This window comes from Nematolebias whitei, chromosome 23 (assembly GCF_014905685.2).
Source record: "Nematolebias whitei isolate Nwh7 chromosome 23, NemWhi1, whole genome shotgun sequence".
NCBI lineage: Eukaryota > Metazoa > Chordata > Actinopteri > Cyprinodontiformes > Rivulidae > Nematolebias > Nematolebias whitei.
This window is the reverse complement of record NC_056520.1, coordinates 24,544,478-24,567,364: the sequence shown is the minus strand read 5'-3', so window position 1 is coordinate 24,567,364 and position 22,887 is coordinate 24,544,478. Positions and strand designations below refer to the sequence as shown.

General features: G+C 40.8%; 2 protein-coding genes across 2 annotated transcripts; one reads left to right on the top strand and one right to left on the bottom strand.

Annotated features, from left to right (window-relative positions):
* The first annotated feature begins 899 nt into the window (after positions 1–899).
* Positions 900–4,644, top strand: inha (inhibin subunit alpha). The gene is made up of 2 exons (XM_037696578.1): positions 900–1,167; positions 3,920–4,644. The coding sequence occupies exons 1-2, from the start codon at positions 900–902 to the stop codon at positions 4,642–4,644; spliced, it is 993 nt and encodes a 330-aa protein (XP_037552506.1).
* A 2,678-nt stretch (positions 4,645–7,322) lies between these two features.
* LOC119428883 (gap junction gamma-1 protein) lies at positions 7,323–22,366 on the bottom strand. Its single transcript, XM_037696577.1, has 5 exons — positions 21,997–22,366; positions 12,184–12,455; positions 11,889–12,111; positions 10,422–11,102; positions 7,323–8,274 (listed from the first exon to the last, which is right to left on the bottom strand). Exons 2-5 carry the CDS (start codon positions 12,421–12,423, stop codon positions 8,261–8,263), a joined length of 1,158 nt encoding a protein of 385 aa, XP_037552505.1. The 5' UTR covers positions 12,424–12,455; positions 21,997–22,366; the 3' UTR covers positions 7,323–8,260.
* Between the last annotated feature and the right edge of the window lie 521 nt (positions 22,367–22,887).

Sequence of the window (22,887 nt, the reverse complement as noted above, 5' to 3'; positions counted from 1 at the left end):
TGCTGATCTGTTTTAATGTTGCTGCTGATCTGTTTCATGTTGCTGCTGATCTGTTTCAATGTTGCTACTGATCTGTTTTCATGTTGCTGCTGATCTGTTTCATGTTGCTGCTGATCTGTTTCATGTTGCTGCTGGTCTGTTTCAATGTTGCTGCTGATCTGTTTCAGTGTTGCTGCTGGTCTGTTTCATGTTGCTGCTGATCTGTTTCATGTTGCTGCTGATCTGTTTCATGTTGCTGCTGATCTGTTTCATGTTGCTGTGTTCATTTGTACTCATCTGCTCACACAGATTCATGTTTGTGCTGCTGTTCGACCTATTGTTTTTATTCTATTAGTGTTTAGTGTAAATTTAGTTGATGTTTTTCTTAGTTCATATCTTAGATCTTATTGCTGTTTTTATTTTACATTTTATTGTTGGATCTAATTGGGAACCTGTGTACATAATTTTGTTCCACTACATGTACCACATGGGGTGCGAATGACAAATACAGAAACTCTGAATCTGTCTGAATTGTACACATGCAAATCTTGTTGTGCACTTGTACGACTACTTCTGAGACTGATTTATCTTCATAGAATTGTATACTGCTGTAAGCCTCAAGCATTTTTTGTGTGTTTTGTATCTAAAGAAAAAAAAACAGGTAGCAAATGAAACATCCAGACACACTCTAGGTCTGTGTGAAATCCCCACAAACGTTCATCAAGGTCGTTCTTTATCTGTTATTTGCAACAAAACACTTCCTCTGAAGACTTCTCTCAGACAGCTTCAGTACCGAAGGAAAGCTCAAGACTCTACGAAACATTTGTCTTGTGGAGATACAATTCCTGTCCAAGCAAGAAAAAAATACAAAAGCTTCTTTTTGGACGTTTTGGAGTTTTAGGTTGAGCTGCATCTCAGTCATGGTGTCCTGTGCTGTCCTCATCTTGGGCCCTCTCTGGATCCAAAGCTTGGCTCAGAGCTGCACGGTGGAGGAGCTGCCCCGAGGGGTGGTGTTGTCCTGGTTCAAGGAGCAGGTTCTGGAGGGCTTGGGACTGGAGGAGCCCCCCATGGTGCAGGGTCCTGAAGGACACAGACACACCCGGGTCCCCAGGTCCAGCAGAGCAGCGCGGGAGCACCGTCAAACCAAACACCAAGATTCGTCTCAAATCATTCTGTTCCCCACATCTGGTGAGAAGCTGCTAAACTTGTTTTTTTACCTGTAACACTTAGAACAAATTCACTCTTCAAAACAACAAAGCCAATTATTTTTTTCTCTGTTTTTAACTCTTTATTCAAAAGAAGTCCTGCAGATTAATCTTTTTAGTAGAACCTAAAGAAAACACACATTCTTCACCTTCCATGCTCTTATCACCAGTACTTTAGCAACAATCACTAAATTTGAGCTCAGTATCTGTAAATGTGACTGAATTATAGCTGTTTTTTGTGTTTAAGGTTTATTAGCTGTAGCAGCTGTCACTCCCACTTTCTTTTGCCACCAAACTTCAGCTTAGTTGAAGATTTTTTGATGCTTGATTCATTAACTTTGGGCCTCGGGCAGAATGGAGGTGGTCTGTTTGTTAGTTCGGTGAGGTTGATTGACGAGGGCGTAGAAGGTTTTTTCTTTTTGCCACTTCTTCCAATGCCAACTTGCTTCAAATGTGATTTTTCTTTTTTCGGCTGCTCCCTTCTTCACGGGTCACCACAGTGAACTAACTCACAAAGACTTGGTGATTGTTTTTACACCGGATGCCCTTCCTGACTCAACCATAGACCACCGAGCTACCACAGCCCTCTGTGTGGAGCAGAGAGCCAGTGTTTCCTCTAGATCAACTCCCTTGGCAGGGCGCTCATCTTTTTCTTCCTTTTTTTTTGTGGGCGGGGAAAGAGGTGGAGTCATGTCTGTGTTGCCTGCCTGCTAGCTTAGCGCTACGTTGCTGCCGGTTTTTAATGATGGGGGAGGCGGGGGTCTCATCTTTGTTTTAGCGCTATGTTGCTGCTGTGGGGGAGGCGTGGAGCCGAGCGCTGCGTCGGTAGCATTTTTGCTAGCGCGTTTATATTGCACCCACTACATCTGTACATTCATTAGGGCTGGACGATATGGCCAAAACTTTTATCACGATATATTTCTTAATTTCGGTCGATAATGATATAATTCACTATCGATATAAACAATAAACTGTACAAACTGTACAGATAACTTAATGTTCACCTTTTCTTTGTATTTAGCATTCAAAGAAATTTGAAATCACGTCAAATAAATATGAAACGCTCAACTTTGTCAATATTAATAGTTTTAACTTTAAACAACATAATTTAACCTAAACTAAGGGTTCTCTTTTGATACAGCTGGAGGAGTTGTTTCATACCATACCATACCATACCATACCATACCAATTTATTTATAGAGCACTTAAAACAGCAACAAGGCCAACCAAAGTGCTGTACAAAAGAAAACAAACATGCACAGCGGACAGGAAAACATAAAATAAAAATACAGATACAAATAGCAGCAGAAGCTAACTAAAATGGCCAACAGTGTAGAGTACAGACAGGACCAAACAAATCACACCGTGTTAAAGGCAAGAGAATAGAAGTGGGTCTTCAAGCGAGACTTAAAGACTGAGAGTGTGGGAGCCTGCCGGACACTCAGTGGCAACTCATTCCACAGTCATGGACCTGCATCAGAGAAAGCCCAGGGAAAGAAAGCCCAAGTTTCAGGGACACATTGGCTCAAACTTTATTGTGCTTCATCTTCTGACTCAGCATCTTCTATCGAGTGGAACAAGTTAGATGTGTTCCCACCGCTAGTTGGAACGACTCTCCGTCACATTTTGCAGAACACTGAAACCTGCAGTTTATCAGATCTTAGATAGCCAAATCACTTCCACGTTGCCGAATTAGTCTTTCCTCTCTTATCAATTATGCCATTTGCTTTCTCTTTGCTTGTGAAAGCTTGTTCAGTCACATTCTGACGGTCATGGGCACTCGTTATTGAATAAAAGTATATCGCAATATATATCGATATCGAATTATTGTCCAGCCCTAACATACATACAGTTGTTGACAGGGGGTGGGGTTTGCTGCACAGGGAGGTCGGTTCTGTTGATGGAGCAGGGTGCCCCATTTTTATAATGGTAGGGGAAACACTGGAGAGCTGCCATCTTGGGCGCCCAGGGGAGCAGATGGTGGGGGTTAAGAGTCTTGCTCAAGGGTCCGGAGTGAGGGTGGAGGGGGTGTGGGTGCTTCATCTTTCCCGCACACATTTTGATGTTGTCGGTCCCGGGAGTTGAACCGGCGACCTCCTAATCACAGGCCCACCTTCTCTAACCACTGCACCACCACCCTCCATGAAATTTGCACACACCCCAAAAAAAATGTATTTGTTTCAAAATATGATAGATGAAACAAATGTCTGTTTATTGTAAATGTTGAAAAACTGGTTTTAAAAATGTTTATTTTTCATTATATTTCTTTAGATCAGAAATTCACAAAAACGATGTTTTTAAAACCAGTGTGCGTTATTTTTCAACATTTACCACAAAACATACAGTATAGACGCAGTAGTCCCTCATTTATCGCGAGGTTTAGAAGCCACGCCCACGCGATAAGTGAAAAACCGAGAAGTAGGGATAGAAGTACAAGTTCAAGTACTGTGTATACCTGTATATTATGAATATATGAAAATCTGGTGGGTGTTGGACTTTAATCAGGTTGACCCCAAACATTTATCAGTTCTTGATTTGATTATGTAATAATTTCAATAAAATCAGGTGATTGGTCTTTTAGGCATTTTGCTAACACAAGCAAAACTGTACTACTAAAACACTTTATGTTCTGCCAAGTTTAGCCACTAGAGGACAGCAGAGTTCACCATATGTCCACAGATGGACTTCATGGCTGGATCAAAGTAAAATGTTTCATTCTTCTCGTTATTTGTTAGGTTCCTCCTGTGCCCAGTCAGAGATGAGAAAAAGCACCAACAGTTGCTTCACGCTCCACTTCCAACCCTCCATCAGCCTCCGACACTTTACCATCACCTCTGCTCAGTTGTGGTTCTTCTCAGGGGAAGGAGTGAACTCTTCCTCCCTGCTCCTCACCCTCACCTCTGAACAGCAGCACTTCCTGGCTCCAACTGAGTCCAGCTCTGATGGATGGAGCACCTACAGTCTGGTCCAAAGCTCTCTGACCTCTGTGGCTGACGGGCCGTTCTTGTTCTGGATCTGCTGCCGGCGTCCGTGCCAAACAACCCATCCAGACAAGACTCCCTTCTTGCACATCCACGTCAAGCCCAGAAGCCCGGTCCGTTCCCCCCGAAACGCAGCCCCGACTATCCCCTGGTCCCCCTCAGCCATCTACCTCCTGCAACGGCCCTCAGAAGAGAGGCCCCAGCAGGATGACTGCCGCAGAGAGGAGATCCAGATCAGCTTTGAGGAGCTGGGCTGGGACAACTGGGTGGTGCACCCCAAGGCGCTGACCTTCTACTACTGCCATGGGAACTGCTCGGCTCAGGACCGGACAACTGCCGCACTGGGGATCTCCCAGTGCTGCGCTCCAGCCCCGGGGACCATGAGGTCCCTGAGGATCACCACAACGTCTGATGGTGGGTACTCGTTCAAGCACGAGACCCTGCCCAACATCATGCCTGAAGAGTGCACCTGCATCTGAAGAGGTGTCGTCCAGAACGCCAAAAAAAGTCATGAGGTTCTTTACGGCGCTTTAATGAGCTCAACTTTATTTCATTGTTACACTGATGATAGTCAGATTTATCTTCGTCCTCCATTCACCCTCTGTTATAATGTCTCGATGACATCATGGCTTCAAACTTGTTAAGTTTTAATGATCAGAAAACTGAAGTCATCGTGTTTAACTCAGGGGTCTGCAACCTGTGGCTCCGGGGCTACATGCGGCTCTTTAGTCTCTCATCTGAGGCCCTTTGAAGCTTTGACCGGAACTAACGTGATACTGTAATTTTTTCTTTATACCTACAACAGAAAATGAGTTTTAGCAGTTTTTTTTTTTTGGTTAATCTTCTGTAAATTTGTGAAAGATACTAGTGCAAGGCGCAAAATGTGTTACCGTATTGTTTGGACTATAACGCGCATTAAGCAAAACAAAACAGATGAGTCAAACTTTATTCAACTCATTCACAATAGCCACATAAAATGGGTTCAAGGTCAGTTAGCACAACCATTATTAATAAAGAAGGTGCACCTGATTATAAGGCTCACTGTTGATTTTTGAGAGAATTAAAAGGGGTTTTAGTGCACCTTGTAGTCCAAAAAATACGGTACCATTTCATTTATCCAACCTCCAGGCTTACAGTGGATCTTTCAAACAAAAAAATTAAATCAATAACTTGTCCAGCAAAATGCATACTTTAAATTTACGTTTCATTACTTCACACTGGTATTCTTGATTTTAAGTCAGAAAAAAAGACTCACATAAGCCTGTAGACTCCGTATAAATGTTTTACCCTAAAATGTAAAATTTATTTTTTATTTTTTAATGTTTTATGTCACCCCAACTGATCAGAAAAGCCCTCCTCCAACAACCTCTTAAGTGGCCCATGGGCCACCAGTTGATAAGCAGTTTTTTGACTCCAGATAAATTTTATTTAGTGGCAGAAGTGGCTCTTTTCAGTAAAAATGTTGCTGACCTCTGACCCTGTTCCTGTAAACCTCAACTCTATCCATATCTTAGCAGTCTGTTACGATTACGAATCGAATAAACTTGGAAGTCAGAGTCTAAAACCATCACGGTTTTAGACTCTGACTTCAAGTTTAATCAACAGATTAACTCTGGTTTAGACAAAAAAAAACTTCTTCCAGTTGAAGCAGACAGCCACGTTTAAGTCTGTGGCGACCAGATCAGACCTCCTCTCCAGCTTGTCCAAAATGCTGCAGCTGCGCTCTGAACAGGAACTCGTAGTTTTGAGCACATTTTACCCTTTTTGTCCTCCCTTCACTGGCTCCCTGTGTATCGGAATAATGTTAAAATTCTACTGCCAACCCCCTAAAGTGCATATGGCCTTGCACCCTCATCTCAGCAACTGGAACCATATGTTCGTTCAGTTATGGGCCCCAAACTTTGGACCAACCTGTCCCCGTCCCCCCCCCCACCCCAACATCAGACAGGCCACTTCACTTCCTGTTTTTAAATCTCTGCTAAAATCTCATGTTTTCTGGTTTTTAACAGTGTGATTTGATTTAGCATTTTATTCTGTTTTAACGTTTTACTTTTGATGCTTTCATTTAATTTTTTTTCAGTACCATATTTTTTTCCCCCCCATTAAATTACAGCCATTGCTTTTTATCGTGAAGCACTTTGGTAACAGCTGCTGTTTAAAATGTGCTTTATAAATAAAGTTGACTTGACATCGTTTAATATCATTTCCTTCTGGATACTTCATGCTAGTTTATAAACTATCAAAACAAATAGGAGATTGGTGCCATCTTCAGGGTTGTAGTGCTTATTTTTATATAATCAAATTACATAAATAAAATTTTTAATTAATTTATGCATTTTAATTTAATCTGCTTCATCTATTGATTTCTAACTGCTGTTCCACTACCTTCCATTGATTTTTGTGCTTCATTATAGTTTTAGTTTCAATTACATTGCAGCATTCAGAATGATTTTTGGCATTAAAGGCTTTTTAAATTTTTTTTATATATTGTTCAATTTCAGGAAATCTATTCTAAAAATGTTAAATTTTACAAACACGAAAGAAAATCCACAGCGATACCAAGGATATAAAAATAAAGTGAAATTAAAAGTTCATCATAAAAGGCAAGAAACCATGAACCTGTGTTAGTCAAATATTTACACATTTAAAAAAAAAAAAAAAGTTAAATGCAAAATTTTCACCGTTTTGTAATGGTTTACACTTCCAAAGCAAAATAAGTTTTAATATTTGAACCATTACAAGTCTGTCAAATTAAAAGGGGCATTTCTGCCATTTATCTTTTGTAAATAAACATTTAAAAGCATCTGTTCAACTTTAAATCCTGATGAGTTTCCACAAATGTTCCTCTAGATGGGACTGCAGGACAAACTACTCAAAACTTTCAATCATCGCCCATTCTGTTTAACAAAAGCAAACGTTTCTCACAGAAGTTAACGACTCAGAGCAAAGCTGTTTAATCCAAATATCGTTATTTTATTCTTAAGACAAAATAAATCTCTACAGTTACAAAAACTACAAAACCTGCAGCAGAATGAAACAGGAAGCACTGAAGGATATCTGAAGTGGAATGTGGCATCGCAGTAAAACTGTAGTGAGCAGAGAGATCGCTGACTCATCGAATCTTTGGCTCGTCTGCAGCCGCAGATTAAATACTTTGGTTTTTACAACTTTTTGGTCCCCGAGCACAGAGGGAAAAAAAAAAAAGAGCATGTTTATTTTGAGAGCAGTCACCAGAAAGAAATTAAAATGCAAAAAATATAAATGTTTAAAGTGATTGAGATGCTTTTGTAATATTGTCTAAAGCCAGGAAAAGGTTTATTATTTGAAGCTGTAAAGTGAGACGTGGATTATATGATGCTGAATAAAATGCGCTGATTAAAAAACACTGAATATTTTAACTGATGGAGAATCATTTCTGCACAACTTTGTTTCTCTCCCCCCCCACACCCTCAAAGAAGAATTCAAGCATTGCCCAGGTACAGATCTCGGCTGATTTGGAGCGGAAACATTGAACATTTATGGAAAGATGAACTCACTGAACCGCAATCTGTTGGGAGTCACTGCTCAGGAACGGGTGAGGCCAACCTTCTTCAACAAAACAAACAAAAAAGATGGCACGCGCTCTGAGAGAGACTCAACCCCAGGCTGCGCTGCGAGAACAAGCCTCGACAGACAGCCCGTACGATTCAGTGACGGGTCGCAAAGAGAGAACCCTCCTCGGTGAAACAAAACAGTGACTGCTCGGCCAGAAGGACCCGAGGAGTCTGGAGTGGTCCGACGTGAGCCGGGCGAAACATCTGGGAGACCGTTCAGCTGAAGCAGGAAGTCCAGATGTGGCAGGATGTCAAGTTTTCGTGTAGTGAAGATGAAACGTGCATCACAACACGGCTCAGTCAGAAGCTGGGTTTTTACTGACTAATAATACACACACACACACACACACACACACACACTCGTTCGTTCGTACGCACACACACTCGTGCGCAGACACACACACACTCGTGCGCGCACACACGCACACCTCCCTCAGTGGTCTGACTGCATCCCATATGTGCTCCCCCTTCATGTTTAAGGCCAGTAGGAGTAGAAGGATGCTCAGGCACGGATTCCTGGTAGAAAAAAAAAAAAAAAAAAAAAAAACATTTACATCAAGGAAAAATGTCCAAAACCACAAATTCAAACTAATACACGTTTGAATTTCAGAGAAAACCTGATTCTTTATCATAAAGCCTAAAGGGAAAGCTGTTAAGACTTCTAAATCCCTAACCAAAAACATTTGACCCCAGTCAGACGGTTTGAAGGCAAAGTTACCAAATACTAAAAACATGAAAGACAAACATTTTCTCATTATTGATGTTTGTGTGTGCGTGTGCAAAAGAATCACTTTAAAAAAATTTTATAAAGTGTAAAGAAGTTCACCTTTTTTTGATGTAACGAATTAGCATTCAAAAGATGATTAAAAGATGTGACTAGTTTTATTTAATTTGACACTAAATGCCAAATTTCAAACAATATTATCGTTTATCAAATTAATTTCTGAGACAATTAATCACCCAGCAAAATGCGTTATCGTGACAGGCCTAGTAGCTGGGTATGGGACTTGAGTTAATAAAGTTTCTGAAATTGGCCCTTAGTTTGAAAAAGGTTTTAATTTTGGCCCCATTTTTGTAAATGAGTTGGACTCTTAAGATATACGATAAACAATATTATAATATAATAATGTATTAAACAGTAGCCTGAACATGAGTCTGTTATGAGCAGATGGGTATGAATATAGCTGTTTAAAGGCAAGAAATCAGCAGCATGGATGATCAGCAGCACAGAAAAATGACATACAGTGATATTTCCTGGTTATGTTCCAGGAGCTTTTAATAATTTGTTGTTTTTCTCATTCCTCCTGACAGAACTGAATCCACTTGGTAGGTCACCTTTTCAATTCTGTCCACAAATTTTCTCTGGGACTGAGTCACAAATTTTGGATGGCTGAGGTTTGATTTAAAAGTATCCGACTACTTGCACATATTGGACTTAACATGTTGATACTCTATTCTACTAAAAATTGTTATTTGTGGCAGATGAACTCTTACTGAAATAAGTTTTAAATTTTTCACCCAAGGATGTCACCATTATTTTACTGGTGTATGACTACAACTGATTTGTCATTACTCGAGAATGTGTTAATTGTCTCTCCCAATTAGAGACAGTTAGAGACTAAAACAATAAGTCAAGGCTAAAAGTTATAACATGACAATAAATTTATGTTTTTTATTATTCATTATGAACGAGATACGAGTCAAAATGATCAAAAGTGATCAACTTGTGATGTTTAGCTAACGCCATTAGCCCCGGAGCTAACGCCATTAGCCCCGGAGCTAACGCCATTAGCCCCGGAGCTAACGCCATTAGCTCTGAAGTTAATGCTCTTAGCCCTGGAGCCAATGTTATTAGCTCTGAAGCTAGCAGTGGAGCTATTGTCGTTAGTCCTGGAGCTAACATTATTAGCTTTGAAGCTAACGCTATTAGTCATCCCCCCCACAACGGACCTGAAACAGGAAAATGTTTAATCTGATTTAATGTCAAATAGTGAAATTCAAAAAAATAATGTTTGTATATACAGTGTATGTAAACATTTGGTTTCATTTGCATAATTTCAATTCAGTAAATGTATTTATTATAAGCTTACATCTTTGAGTTTTTTGTGGAACTGTTCTGGACCCACAGCAGACGAGGACCAGGTTCGGTTCCAGCTTCTTGGTCAAACTAGTTTTCACAAACATGAAATTAAAGGCATTTTGAACGCTTTAACGTTTCCCGTTGACCACTTCCCTCATTTTATTGAAGGACTTTAAAGATGAAATTCATGAACCTGAAGCACCACGAACGACAGGATTGGCCTTCCAACCCAACATTCTCTGGTTGAAGATTTACAGCTTTAATCAAAGTTTGGTGTTCTTATCTTGAAACCTGTGCAGGTTTTTATACAAATACATCATTTGCTAATAAATCCTCTAGCTGTTTTATAACCTTTAGAGTTATTTTTTGTTAACCAACGGCAGCTGCAGCTCTGCGATTCTTGATTTAAAAAAAAGTTGTTTATTTGGTGCCAACTCAAAATACTTCAGGAATGATTAGGTCTGCAAGTTATTTTAAAAAGTTTTTTGTGCAACTGAACAGAGTCCAAGTAAACTCAGGTTAAAAAAAAAAAAAACTCCACAAAATCTGTTGAACCCAACAACCCAAACGGTGACATAATTACCTTTCTCGGTTGACTCTCCCTGCTTCTCTTGGGCGAAGTTGAGGCGGTTCTGCTCCGCAGCTGTCTGGGCAGCCGTGTTGACCTCTGGGCTGCTGCTGCGTGACGGACTTCCTTCATCCACCTGGTATGCCAGGTCCAGATGCTGCTGCGCCATCTTCAGGTGCCTCCTCAACCGCTCCAGCTCCCTGGTTGAGGGACCCTCATCACCAAAACTCTCTCGCCCGGAGTCGCCCATGGGCAAGTCCCTCAACTCTCCCTTCAGTTTCTCCTTCTTCATGGTGGCGTGGTATCCGGGCGGGGCCGTGGGTATGGAGCGAGCCGAAGGCAGGCGGCGAGATCGCGAGCCGAGAGCCGCTCGCTTGCGGAAAGTATCCCGGACGCCGCCGACCCCCAAATGGATGATTTCCAAGACTGTGAGGAGCAGGCAGAGGAAGGACACGACGTACATCACCAGCAGGAAGATGGTCTTCTCTGTCGGCCGAGACACGAAACAGTCCACTGTGTGCGGGCACGGAGACCGTGAGCAGACGTAGGAAGGGATCACCTCGAAGCCGTAGAGCACGTACTGGCCAAACAGGAAGGCCACCTCGAAGGTGGAGCGCCAGAACAGCTGGCAGGCGTAGACCTTCATCAGGCCATCACGCAGGATCCGCCGACGACCATCATGCTTTTTCTCTGAGCCTTAAAAGAAAATAAGACTGATTTAGTCTTCTATCGAGGAGGAAATTAAACAAAGTTTTCAGACTTCTAGATAAAAGGTTGTGTTCATAAACATTTATAGCAAAAACAAAAATTGTAACAAACCCCGAGTGAGGATCAATAAGGCAATCCGCATATGCATCTAGCTTACCTCAGCATGTGTGTGGGGGTTGGGGGGGGGGGACTTTGAAAGTCTTGAGGTGGCACAATAAACTAAAAGCCACAAAAGAATGTCAAACTGTGTGTGAGAGATTTTTTTTTTTTTGGTGGTGGGGGGGGGGGGGGAAAAAATAAACTTAAATTTATTAAAAAAAAAAAAAAAAAAAAGTTATGAATACAACATCTGTGAGCTCCTATCAATGTTGAGGATATTAATTTTAGACCTGTTCTTATTCAAGGGAATTAGAAGTTTTAGAAGTATATATATATTTTTAATAATGTTTATTTTAATTCCCAATTGCTCCAAAATATGGCTCGTTGAGTTTGAGGTTCTACTAATCATAAATATCTTGGAGAAATAAAAAATACTCAAGCAAAAACTCAAAACTCTGGCCAAAGCGGGGGACAACACTAATGTTTTAGGGGTAGCTGGCATCCCACTGGCCCCCTTGGGTGGCGCCACCGCCATTCTACTATCAACTGAGAACAAGACTCAGATACTTGACCTAAAATTTACACATTTGTATGAAATGGAGGAATTAATAAATAAAAAACCCTTGTGTGTTAGATCTGTCAGCTTTACAGCGCATCCTAAAATAAAGTTCTTACTTTTGTCTACTTTTTCTGGTTTATCTGGTTCGATCTCCTCTGCAATCATTGGGTCTTCCTCTCCGTTGTCTTCTGCTTCTTCATAGTCCCGCACCGCCCCACGGCTGACGATGGGCATCCTCTTCTTGTTTCTAACGGGTCGGTACTCACAGTCGTCCATGCGGGCGATCTTGTGCATGGCAAAGCCCAGGTACATAATGGTTGGGGTGGTGATCATGATCACCTGGAAGAGGATGAGGGTCATTCAGTAAGACCTTTTCCAAGAGCATTAATTGCAAGTTACTATACGGCGTACCTGGAAAATCCAGAATCGGACGTGGGAGAGTGGCGCAAATTCATCGTAGCACACGTTCTCACATCCCGGCTGCTGGGTGTTGCAGACAAATTTACTCTGCTCATCGTAGTAGATGGTTTCACCGCCGACAGCCGTCAACACAATGCGGAAGACGATGAGCACGGTGAGCCAGATCTTCCCCACGAAGGTGGAGTGGTTCGAGATCTCATCCAGCAGACGCGTCAGAAAACTCCAACTCATGGTGCCGAGGACACTGGAGCGCTAAATCAGGTCTGGATTAAAAAGAATGAATAGTAAAGATTGGTTAGATGAATATTTGACTCCGTATAGTGGTACAATTGCTAAAGCTACAAATTCCCAACAAGAAAGTTGCAGGATCAAATCTTGGCCTGGGACATTTCTGGATGGAGTTTGCATGTTCTCTCCGTGCATGTATGGTTTTTCTGAGAGTACTCAGATTTCCTCCCATATACCAAAAACATTCATGTTAGGAACTATTTAGAGCAACCAATTGGCCTAAGATGAGTGTGAATTTTTGTCTCCATGTCAACCTGTGATGGACTTGTGACCTATTCAGGATATCCCCCACCTCTCGCAGTGACATCTGGACTTGGGTACAAGTGCCCCCGGTGACCCAGAAAAGAAGAAGTGGTTAAAGATAATTGATGGATAAGACACAATACAGAGCCCCATGATTTAAATTCAGTTTATAAGGTTTTGATTTGATACGGCTTTCACCTGTTGATTTTTTTAGGCGTCTCTTCAGAATAATGTTTCAACTTTAAGGTTTAACAAAAGCGACAACTTGTAAAGAAACATTGATTAGGACTGAAATAGTGTGTAGCTTTTAACTGGAGACAAATGTCTTTGATTCAATGCTTCACAGAATCAAACCAACAGGACGGTTGCTTCTGTCCGACAACATGCTGAAAGAGAAGGAATGTCAGTAGTAAGACAATCAGAGGCCTTAAGGACTAAAAGTTTAGGATATGTAAAACCAAAAATCTGCAATAAAACCAAATTAGCACAACTAACCATGTACAGACGCTCCAATTTCAACCGAATTCCCCACAGACAGGCTTGAAACTTTGTACAGAAACAGATGCTGTAACATTGTACGCAGATGATCAGGTGGTTTTGCGCAACGAGCTTCAGGAGTCATTGGGGGTGTCAATGTTGCACGACTCCTCTCACAACAACAAAACCATTTTTAAAAAATGCTTTTGCCACAAACAACTGAGTGGCTTGTTGAAAATTGTTTCAACTCTACAGAACCCAACTTATTCAAGCTTTGTGACCTTTGAACTCAAAGGATTACAGCCCCCCACCCCCCACCCCATGGGTCGCCACAGCGAGCAAACTCGTATGGAAGATTTGGCAATTGTTTTTACGTCAGATGTCCTTCCTAACGCAACCACAGAGCTATTGCAATCCAAGAAGCCTGGTGAACAGCTGTGTGAGTGTGTGTGTGTGTGTGTGGGGGGGGGGGGGGGGGGGGTTAAAGGGGCCTAGAGTGGGACAAATGAGGGAGGCAGGTGTGGGTGTTTCACCTTTCTAAACAACATTTTTTTAATCGTCATTCCAGAGATTCGAACCCCCGACCTATCGACTACAAGCTTGCCTTTAACTTGTGATATAAAATTTATTAAAAACAAATTAGCCAAATTTTTCAGATTTCTTCGGTTAAAATACTCAAAACAGTTTACTACGGATAAAAAAAATATATATTTTGTCTTTTTGCACTTCAAGAATGAGAATTCACTCAGACATGGGTGGTGTACTGTTCTGTGGGCAAACATTTCACTCTGCTGAGGCAGCCATAGCCAAAGTGGTTCAAGACATCAAAGTTCATGCTCAATAATCCAGAAACTATCTCATCGCCATAAAACTGGTTGGCCCACTATGAGTAAGACACCTATGGGACTGAGTTTGTTGTGGTTCCTCGGACTGATAAAGTCCTTTGGATGGACAAAACGGTTATATAAAAAAAATTATTTTTTTTTAAAAAAGCACGTCCAGGACTTAACTTTGGAGTTTTTATCTGAATTATTGAGCATCAACATTGATGTCAAGATTTGAAAGTTTTTCTGTCCCCTAAACGTCCTCCCTGGTTTGTGTTTTTAATCTGTAAAAAAAGGGTTTAATCTGAACATCTGAGGGTCTAAAAAGTCTTGATAAACAAAACGAGACATTGAGACCTTTTGTACCAGGAAATTAATGAACATTTTTCTTTTATAGACCACATGAATAATTGGTTAAAACAATTTGTTCCCAACTTCTCGTCAGTGAACTTTATAAGCCTTTACCATTACAGAAATACCTCTAATTGGGCTAATAAAACCCCCAAAAGTGTCAAACTACAGTGATTAAAAAAAAAAAAAAAAAGATTTTTAAAGAGCACATGAAAATATTCCAAGTCTCAGTAAGTCTCAGTAACAACGCAAAGAAATGCAGCCAACAGCGTTTTTCTTCTTGGAAGTCACACATGCAGATATTTGTTTTAGACTTTGAACAAATGAGAGTTAATTTTGTTGGTGAGAGCTCAAAATATCTGGTGGTGGTTTGGTGAAACCCACTTTCCACAGCTCCCTGGCATGCCGAGCCTCAGCAGCTTCAAAAGTCAAAGCTGCGGCCGGCAGCGAGCTGCCAGGAGACCTGCTGAGGGTTTGGACTGCAGGAATTATTGGAATAAAACAATGAATTCACTCAGGAATTTATTTACCTGAAATGATACCATTAAATCACCGACAACACGGCCAACAACCACACGAACAGAGCTGCTTTCTATTAGAAGAATCCAACCAAATCCAGCCTCTTATTAAAAAACAAAGCCAATAATTAGAATCTAAACTCAGGATGGTGACAAATTTACATTAAATCTAAGCTTTATTTTGTATTAAACACTACATGGAAAATCTAGGACTAAGTTACAAGCCAAGGGAGTTTTAAGCCAAAAGGAGATAAAGAAATTCAAAGTTCACCGCTGCTCGAGCCTGAACATTAAAAATTAGTTTAGATTGAAAAATGGTGTAATGTGCTGGTCAAAAAAATACATAAATTTAAAAAGGCAGTCACACAAGATACTGCCATATGTCCATATATGTGCTGCACCTCCCAGCAGGTAAATCAAATTTAATTGTACATCTTCAAAACAGAGTTACAGTCATTTATCTGATAGCTACTACAGTAGTCCCTCGCTACTTCGCGATTCGTTTTACGATGACTCGCTCTATCGCGGTTTTTCAAAAAAAGATTGGACATGACACAAGTGGCTGATTGATGGATGAGCCATGTTTATTTTAAATAATTTGAAATATTTAGCACCTGCGTGCAGCCCACAGGTGCACAGAGAAGCTCCCTCCCTCTAGCCTGTCATGATCTCCACTCTCAGCCACTTGCGGCTCTCTGCCACGCCCACATTTCTCCTCCGGCTGCATCGGCTTCGTGAAGGGTTAACCCTTTTTTCAGAATCAGAATCAGAATCAGTTTATTATCGCCATGTCAATGAACGAGGTTCACAAACTAGGAATTTGCTTCGACATAAGGTGCGAATAGTAGTAAAGTAAAATAAAGTAAAAATTAAGTAAAAATGAGAACATTACACAAGACATAAGCCTGTGTACACCCACAAATAAGTAAAATTAAAACCATAACATAACCATATGTACACCCATTTTTGTCCAGATGCACCGATCGGCTTGTCTTCCAACTTAAAATTTAAAGTATGTCAAGTCGTAAAATCGTTATAATCATAAAATATGTGTTAAAAGTTATTTGTAATAATTTTATAAATTTATGTTCAGTTGTTTCAATGTAACTGATCCAAGAAGTACATTTCTGCTCTGGCTGCTGTGTATGTCCTGCTGCGCTTCTCTTCTCTACAATTAAAATACTGTAATATTTTAAACAAACAATCCATGCAGCATGGATTGTTTGTTTAAAATATTACAGTATTTACATTTTAAATTGTTTATTTACACAAGGAGGGAGATTGGGAGCAACAGGTGAGTGTAATTACAGCCTGACATGGTAAGAAAGTTTACTGTACTTGGCCTACTGTATTCCTACTTTGCGGTTTTTCACTTATGGGGGGCAGGGTAACAAACCCCTGCGATAAACGAGGGACTACTGTAATGATTATTTGTGGCTGCCATCTTGATTTGGACCAACTCCTAAATGTAATCTATTGCAGAGGTACAGCAGTTCAGCATAGTCTTAAAAGTTGTATTAAAATCCATCTAGTGGTTCATGAGTCATTTTGCCAACAGACACACGCAAGCATAAACAGACAATTTTTCTAAATGGTGGGGGATAATTACATAGTTAACGGACTCAGTCACTAATGATTTTCAGAATGAATGTTCCCACACTGCATCTTTGAGTTAAAAATAAATACTTTTTTATTTGCTTTCCCCGCAACTCATCAAAAAGCTCCCAGTATGAAGATAAATTAGTCGTACAAGTAGTCACACCCATGGGTACACAACAAGATCCAAGTGAACAACAACATTCAAAAAAAGGCAGGTTTTGGTTTTTTTTTTTGAGATATACATGTCAAATTGCACAAGTAAAAATACCGTGTGCACATAAATTGCATTGTAACAGTTTTTCTACAAAGGAAATAATCTAACCACTTTTGACGTTTACTGCAGCTGTACAGTCCACAAAATTAACATTTACTGTGTGTGTGTGTGTGTGTGTGTGTGTGTGTGTGTGTGTGTGTGTGTGTGTTGCGACAGGGTGGATTATACTTCCACAGCTAAAACTACTGGAAAAATATTTTTCAGAATTGTTTTGCCAAAGATACCGGAAAATGCCATTGTGCCAAGTTAAAAACGTGTATTTTTCGGATACCTCGGTAAATTTGGTAACGCCGAGATGTCCCAGCTTTGAACGCAGCAATATCTTTGAATTTGGAGAAAATCTCAAAAGTCACATTCACAGCAAGCTGATCCCTCCACAACTGGCGATTTGTGTATTTGACAATTTATATAGTAGTCCCTCGCTACTTCACTGTTTGTTTATCACGGACTCACTCTATCAAGGTTTTTTTTAAAGTAAGATTGGACATGACACACAATTGGCTGATGCATGAGCCATAGATCGTTTATTTAAAATACATTTTTTAATGATTTAGCACCATGTGTTGGGGAAGCTCCTTCCCATTTTTTCTCCTCCGGCTGCAGCAGCTTCATGAAAGAGGGATGCACCGATCGTAGTTTTCTGGCCGATCATCGATCTCTAAATAAAGTCTGACCTGACTATTCTGATTTTGTTTTATAAAGAAACACTGTCGGGTGCGATAAGGTCACAATGCACCTTCAATTTTCCATTATTTTATTGAAAAACATACCCTTGAACAGGGGTCTGCAACATTTACGATAGAGCCATTTTTACACTTTTGTTCACTAAATTAAATGTGTCCGGAGCCGCAACAATCTGCTACAACTGTAGTCATCAACTGAGCCCATGACACACTTTAGATTTGCTAGAGGTTTTTGTGGCCAGTAGGGTTGACGTAAAACAAAACAAAAAATATCTAATGATTTTTAACATTTATTACAGAAAAAGACCAAATTCTTGTAAGAGGTCCCCCCACCTCTTATCTTTTACTTTTTTTTTTTTATTAAAAAAATAATAAAAAAATATGTAAACTATGCAGCCAGTTCTTCATATAAAGAAATGAAGCATCAAGTTAAAGTATGTTTCACTCTTATTCGCTCCAGGTTCACATATTTACAAAAAAATAGGACAGGAAAACTGAACTAGTCCTTCTTTGTATAACAAAATTCAGTTTTATGTCAGTTTTGGTCAAAATTTGAAAGAGCCACTGCAGAGGAACCAAAGAGCCGCATCTGGCTCCAGAGCCGCATGTTGCAGACCCCTGCCCTTTGAACAATACCCTAGAAACAATACAAACTGGTTTTAACGGACCATGTGGTAGTGTTCTGAAATATAAATGAAGTTCAGACAATTGTTGTTAACGAAAAGAAAAATAAATAAAATCGGTATTGGCTGATTGGCGATCACCCAAAATTAAGGAAATTGGGGCCAATAAATTGGCCGGCCGATTTATCGGTGCACCCCTAGTTAACCTGTTCCTGTCCAGATGCACCGATCGACTTTTGTGTACCAACTTAAAATTCAAAAGTATGTCACATCATAAAATTGTCATAATCACAAAATATAAGTAGTGTTAAGTTATTTTAGAACTTCTATATTCAGTTGTTACAGTGTAAATGATGAAGTACATTTCTGCTCCGTGCTGCAGAGCTGTGGGTTAATAACCCTTTGATGTCCTGCTGTGCTTCGCTACAATTTAAATATTTTAAACCATCCATGCAGCATGGATTGTTTATTTTACATATAACAGTATTTAAATTTAAAATTATTTACACAAGGAGGGAGATTGGGAGCATCAGGCGACGAGTGATAACAGCCTGGCCCGTCATGACAAAGTTTACGCAACTTGAACTACTTCACGGTTTTTCCACTTATCGTGCGGGGGCGGGGTACGGAACCGATATAAACTGGGGACTACAATACGCATAATATTCCTACTTGTGCAATTTGAATCAAGTACATCTGAAATACTATTTATGCATTTGTGAATCTTGTTCTAAAAGTGCGACTATTTTTCAAAACCAGTTCATCTTCATACTTATTCAGTCACACTTTTCATTTCTTTGACAACTTCAGGCTGTAGACGATGTAAACAGGCGAATCCAGACGAGCCAACTGGAAAAAAAAATTTAAACTTCATGAGAGCACAAAAAAAAAAGAAGACTGGAAATTATATGCTTCGACTTTTTGAAGCTCTGACCCACCAGTCTGTCATAAACTGGTTACAAATTCCCAGGATTCATCTGCTGCAGAGCCACGGTGTCATTAACTCCGAAACAAACCTCAAGTAAATACATGTTCCTCACGTGTGGGAATCTTAGCCGTTTGAACAACCGGAGCTCGTCTGTGACCCTGAAGGAGACGGAAACACGTGGAGGCGTAGATAATCCCACAGTTCCATTCAACAGCTGATGGGAAATTTAAAAACCCATCAAGGTTAGTTGCTTTTCCTCTGACATCAGTAAAGCAAAAATGGCTACAACTGCCATTTTTAAGATTTTGAGGTAAAATGATGTAGTAGCCGAGACTGATCAACACTTAAAGCATTAGTTAAAACTTTGGCACTGAGCTTGGCGGGCGATATGCAACTTTGCATCACGGTCAGGCTGAAGAAGTTCTCAAGACGAGGTAAATCCTAAAAATGAGGGAATTTTCAAGAGTTCATCCTTCATAAGCAACTAAGCAGTTTTGTAAATGCACTGATGACAAAGTGGTGATAAGGTTTTTTTTTTTTTTGCCTTTGCATCTGTAGTGTTAGTTCATCGACCACTGGAGGGACTTTAGTGAAACTTGTAGAACATATCATGACGCATGCTCAATAATCCCAAGTAGAAAAATATAACCAAGTTAAGTCAGCTCATCTGGACAGATTAAAAACAAAAACACTTATTGCAACGTTTCGTCTTTCGTACTCAGCACTCTTGAGCACGATAGGCTGATCATTTCAACAAGTTTTTATTTTTTCTCCCCCCTCGGTGAATCCATCCAGAGGACCCAACTTAACTTTGTTAGACTGCAGAACATAATTGACAGATCTAAATCTGCAACCGATTCAACTTCTGGAAAAAGTTGGCCACCACAGCTAAACCTTATAACGTGCAAATCCTACAAACACAGAAATGTGGAAAAACAACTTACTATTTAAGAAATTTGACATATTACCTGATATTTCTTATTTTAATGACAACGGGCATATTTTCTGTTGAACTTGCACAGTTAAAGTGAAACAGGAAGTGACATCAAAGGGGAACTCTAAGGAGAAGAACCTCCTGGTTTTTGTATAATGAAACACTGTCAACATAATTCAAGATTCTTCTCTACCGTTGAACAAAGTTAAGTCAGGTCCTCTGGACAGATTCATCCACCAATCCCCAATTTTTGTTTAAATGTTCCGTCTTTTATCCAAAGGACTTCTTCAGTCTGAGAAGCTGCAACAAACTCAGTCTTATAAAAGCACCTTCTCATAGTGGATCAACCAGTTTGTTATTGACTAACTAGCTGTTCACATGAGAAAGCAGCATCAGCCTAGACCCATCGTTTGTGCCCTAATGGCCGCTTGCTATTCACAGGGGGCTGAGTGATACTTGCAATAACAGCAGGAGGGGGACATTTGAACACAGAGGCCTCCACCCCTGTTTAATGATGAACAGGTTCTCTTCACAAAGATGGCCTCCTTCATTCCTCTCGAAAACCATTGTTCCTCTCTATACTGCAACCACTCCTCTCCAGGCCAGTGGTCACTCTTTCAGGGATGTTCACATGATGGTTTGAGAGGAATAAAAGGAGACCATCTTTGTAAAGAGAAACCATCCATCATTAAACAGGGGTGGAGGCCTCTGTGTTCAACTGTCACCCTCCTCCATTGTTGCTAGTATCGCTCAGCTCCCTGTGAATAGAAAGTGGTCATCAGCACACTAACGATCCATTGTTAGTCTGATGTTCCTCCTTTATCATGTGAACAGCTAGTTCTGGATGTCAACAACAAACTGGTTGATCCACTATGAGAAGGTGCTATTTACAAGACTTGAGTTTGTTGCAGATCTTCAGACTGAAGAAGTCCTTTGGATAAAAGATGAAACGTTTTAAAAGTTTCTTTAATTTTATTTCTGTTTTTTAAATCCATCCAGAGGACCTGACTTCACTTTGTTATATTTTTCTACCTGGATTATTGAGCAGCATCAGGATGTTCTGTCTGTTAACCATTGGAGCGAAGCGCCGTTCACATCACATGCTCCTTTTTCCAATCACTTCCCATTTCCATTTATGAAATTAATAATCAAGTGTTCATCAACAGCATGAAAAGTTTTTGTTTTAGCAATAAGCTAATGCAATCTTTCCCCCAAAAAATAAAAATAAAATGCATTCATATTACAAACATTTGAGGCCGTAAAGCCTCAGATTTACTGACACCGACCTCAGATTTGGGGACTGATCCAAGTCAGAATCCAAGAGTTGGACGTCCCCGTCAGTCCCGTCAGGAAAACATCTCACGAGCCTCAACTTATTGAAACCTTACGTCTAGAACTGAACGGCACGACGACGGCTGAACTTTGTGAAAGTCACATTTGTCACAGATCCACACATGAAGTTCAACAACTGGTCTCAAGGCGACGGCTCCAGCTCTGCTTGTTGGGTGATGCTCAGCTTAAAGACTGAACTTTCAGCAAAACACAGATATTTTCAGCATGTCTCTACCCACGCAGTCTCCTCTAACTGATCCAGACAGGAAGAAGTTGTGTTTAAGGAAAGTACCACACAGACCTGGCCTGTTGTCCTCTGGTCCAGGACAGCTCACCGCCCAACAATGCTTGGTTGGAATAAAACGGGTCCTGGCTCAGGTGAGTGCAAACACTTCTCAGTTCGATTTAATGGCTCCAGGAGGAGGAAAGGGGGTGGAGGAGTTTGGGCACAAGCATGTGGACAAAGCAGAGTGAACATTCCTGTCTAACCAAAACCAGAAACATAGGAGGACACCTGAAGTCCACCATGTCCCTTCACACATTTGATCCTCTGGAAAGGAAGTGCAGAGGAACAAGGAGCTGCTGACTCAGACTGAAATGTTTTGGAAAAACTTCCCTGAAACACTCGGAGCGGCTGCAGCAGATTAAACCCACTCTAATGGAAATGTGCACTTTACTATAGAAGTTCCAAAGAAACCCAACAATACACCCAAGAAGTCGGAGGACCCACCGCTCTCCGGCGCGCGCAGCTCCGAACCTCCTCCTGAACTCCTCCAACTTCTTGTTTTCTCCTCTGGAGTCGAAGCCCAGAAGGTGGACCGGGTCGGGAACAAGCTTCTCTGGGAGCCCAGGCACTCAGCGTGCGCGCGTCCTGCCTCCTTCTTCTCTCCTCGCGCTTAATTGCTCCACCAGGTTTTTCTAATTAGCGCGCGCGCGCTCTCATTGGCGTCCCAGTCCGTGCGCGAGCCGCCGCGTCTGTGAACCCATTCAAGCCCGCCTGACCCCGTCGTGTCCGGGGTCCCCGAACCAGAAGGAGATCGTTGGGTCCTGTGGCCGCCTCCTCCTCCTGCTGCACCTCCTCCACCTAACTCTGAGAGGAGGCCCCTAATCTGAAACCTGAGATCCACGACTACTGTTCTACCCTCCGGACAACAAAACCACTGCGGCCCAGTGTTTCCAGTAGAGTCATTTCCAAATAAAAGCTCAAACTATTTACATGATTGTTTCTGTTCTTGTGGGAGCTGGGAGGTAAATGAAACGAATCTATTAATGAGCCAAGCCCAGAATCACAGGAACAGGGCCGAGCTTAAAGAAGTCAGGGCCCAGGGCACGATAAAGGGCACCCCTAAAAAATATGTCAGGGGTTTTCCAACTTTTTGGGTTCAGGGACCCCTTACAGGGGAAAAGACGTTTCAGGGACCCCCTCATGATATGGAGGGCGGAATGTGACAAAATGAAATAAATAAGTACATAATAATGAAATGTATCATTTTAAATATTAAATACATCATTGAATCATTAAATACACAATTAAATTATTAAATACACAATTAAATTATTTATTTCATGATTTATTTATTTATTTAGTTTTGTCACATTCCACCCTCGTTTGTCACCATGA

What these genes read in the sequence shown, in the direction of transcription:
- LOC119428883 (XM_037696577.1), bottom strand. Translation starts at nt 12,423, where the DNA reads ATGAGTTGGAGTTTTCTGACGCGTCTGCTGGATGAGATCTCGAACCAC. An exon ending in TCCGATTCTGGATTTTCCAG is followed by an intron (nt 12,112 to 12,183) that starts GTACGCCGTATA and finishes ATCCTCTTCCAG; the next exon opens with GTGATCATGATCACCACCCC. An exon ending in ACCAGAAAAAGTAGACAAAA is followed by an intron (nt 11,103 to 11,888) that starts GTAAGAACTTTA and finishes TTTTCTTTTAAG; the next exon opens with GCTCAGAGAAAAAGCATGAT.
- inha (XM_037696578.1), top strand. Translation starts at nt 900, where the DNA reads ATGGTGTCCTGTGCTGTCCTCATCTTGGGCCCTCTCTGGATCCAAAGC. An exon ending in CATTCTGTTCCCCACATCTG is followed by an intron (nt 1,168 to 3,919) that starts GTGAGAAGCTGC and finishes GTTATTTGTTAG; the next exon opens with GTTCCTCCTGTGCCCAGTCA.